General features: G+C 34.1%; 1 protein-coding gene across 1 annotated transcript; it reads right to left on the bottom strand.

The window, feature by feature from the left end:
- Nucleotides 1–1,972: 1,972 nt before the first annotated feature.
- On the bottom strand, nt 1,973–2,803 carry LOC106321270 (F-box/kelch-repeat protein At3g27150-like; the record flags this gene model as incomplete). The annotated part of the gene is made up of 1 exon (XM_013759573.1): nt 1,973–2,803. A coding segment is annotated over one exon (831 nt), but the record flags the coding sequence as incomplete, so codon positions are not given.
- Between the last annotated feature and the right edge of the window lies 1 nt (nt 2,804).

Here is a 2,804-nt window from a genome sequence, read left to right on the forward strand (position 1 = left end):
TAGAAACATTATTAAACATCAATGTTTGTAACTACATAATTATCACCAATTAAGTTATAAATTCGACTCAGTAGTCCCAATATTGACTAATAAACATGAATTAGCAAGAAGATATTAAAAATTCATTTTAATTTTGGATAAATTTGAAGTTTAATAAAGATTTACGTAGAAGACTTCTTTTGAAGTCATCCACGGAAGATTTCAAAAGAAGTCTACTCTGTGTAGACTTCAAAAGAAGTCTTCTATTTAGGTTATTTTTGTAATTGCAAATTTACGAAGGAAGACTTCTTAAGAAGTCTACTCTACAGAAGACATCTTCGGAAATTTTTCTTTGTAAATATTGGCTTAGTTTTGAAATTGATTTTTTTCGAAATCTCCATAGAAGATTTCTAAATAAGTCAAGTCTTCTCGGATAAACATGTTACTTTTGAATTTGACCGACGTTAGTCAGAATTTTGACCTTTTGTAGAATACTTCTAAGGAAGTCTACCTGGAGAATACTTCAGAAGAAGTCTTTTCTAAGTCTTCCGGAACTCTTCTCAATGTCGCAAGAAGTCTGCTGGGTTACTTTTGCAATTGACTATATTTGACTTTTTGAGAGAAGACTTCTTTAGAAGTCTTCCTTCGGATGACTTCTCTAGAAGTGTTCTCTCGCGGGCAAAGGTTTGACCAAAACCCATAATTAAACTCGAGAAGACTTCTTCTTCTCATTGATATTAAATGTTTTACTATTATTTTTCAATTGAAAAAGTAACCCACGCATACATCTTCCGGCATTCATAAGACTTAGGGAAGACTTCAAGAAGACTTCTGTAGAAGTTTTCTCCAGGAAGACTTCCTTAGAAGTCTTCTACAAAAAGTCAAATTTCTGACCAACTTCGATTAAATTTAAAAGTAACATGTTTATCAGAGAAGACTTCTAAAGAAGTCTTATCTGGGAATTTCGAAATTTTTTGTTTACAAAGGAAAGTTAGAAGACTTCTAGGGAAGCCTTCTATTAAAAACACACAAAAGGTCAATTGTAAAACTAACTTATTCATTGACTAGAAGACTTCTAAAAAGTCTTCTTCGTCGAACAGATCTGAAAAATAAAATGTAGTTCGCGATTTTATACCTTGAACTCGTTAACAGCTACCTACTCGTTAATCACCAAGAATCGTGAGCTTATGAACCTTACATAATTTGTAATCAAAATCTTCAATTTTTTTGATGAATTTTGAGAGAAAGTGTAAATATGTGGTTTGTGTGGATAGAAAATGAGAAAGGATGGCAAAAAATCGAAACTTTAGGGCATTAACACTCACAATTTGGTAGTTCATGGTGGTTGAGTTATTGATGTCAATGGCAAAGTTGTAAATATTTGGTGAAAATGAGGATGGTAAGGTAAAAGCCTTATTTTCGGAAAAAAGAAACAAAAAGTAATGGCATTTTCGTGAATAACTAGAACTTCTTGGGTGAATAGGACAAAACAAAGTTTCAATAAAAGCATAGGTTATTTTTGTGTTTGACTTGAAATTTTGGGTCATTTTTGAAAGAACCCCTTTTTAAAATAAAAATAGATACAACCATGGTTTATGGTTAAAAGCCAAATGACCTTAAAAACTCTAGTTATCCGAACTAAAAAAATAAATTAAGATACGATTTTAATGTGTTATAACTTTTACAAACCTAAAATTTTGGAAAATAAACTGAAACCAGATAGCGATTTTAACTGAACATGAGTAGGTGACATTTATGGCTGAAGAGTGAAAAAACAAAACCAAAATAAATAAATAACCATTACATAGACAACATTAGTATTTTTTTTCACAATCATAAGCACTTAAAACAAACGAAAAACAACAAATTTTTATCCCAAATGAAAAAGAAAAAAATCAGAAAAACACAAACCAAACAACTTAAAACCAAATGCAACAACTTTATGCACAAATGCAAAAACAAATAAGTTTCCAAGTTTTCCTTGGAAAAAACTTTAGGCAAACATCACACAAAAGTTATGAATAAACTGTGGGAGCTCAGCACCAACACACCAATGTTTTATTTCTTCCCAGTGCTGCTCTTCCACGTCTGGAGAAGGACGGCACGAGTGAACTACTGTCTTCCTATGCCATGAGTGAGAAGTTCCAATCACCAGAAGTCTGTCACCCATCGATTTAAACGCAATCCCCCAACCGAAGGCAGCGTTTGCGCTCACAGGGACAACACCAAGTTTCTTCCAAATATTTGTGTTTATATCATATACCCGTAGCTCGTTCAAAGATGTTTCTAACATGTATAGATTGTCATCAACCACAGCAATAAGGGGCGGAGATTGGGAATCCGCAATGACTGTCATGTCTTTTAGCATGTCAGGTATCAACTCCCAAGAATTTGTCGTCTCATCATAACTTTCTCCACAAGTGAGGTGTTTATCATTATCATCTCGGCCACCGAGGACGTAAAATTTTCCACGCAAGAAACATCCTGAGCTGAACTTCCTTGCTTTATGCATTCCATTAATCATAGTCCACGTTTTTGTATCAGCATTATACTTTTCTACATTTTGCACAACAACAGGGTTCCCATTTTCATCCATTTTAATGCCTCCTGCAAAAAATGCGGTTTTACCATGGCTCGCAGAACCGTACATGGCCCTCGGTGTGATCATTGAAGGACCTTTGAACCACTTATGATTCTCTAGCTCATAGCGAAACACCACAATTCCATCTATTTCTCTCCCTATGACAATTAGTTGAGTACCCACACTAACTGTTTCCTTATCGCTGTGGAAAAAGCAATAGTCAGAAGAAGGAACTTTAGGAAGT

This window comes from Brassica oleracea, unplaced genomic scaffold, assembly GCF_000695525.1.
Source record: "Brassica oleracea var. oleracea cultivar TO1000 unplaced genomic scaffold, BOL UnpScaffold01373, whole genome shotgun sequence".
Classification (NCBI taxonomy): domain Eukaryota; kingdom Viridiplantae; phylum Streptophyta; class Magnoliopsida; order Brassicales; family Brassicaceae; genus Brassica; species Brassica oleracea.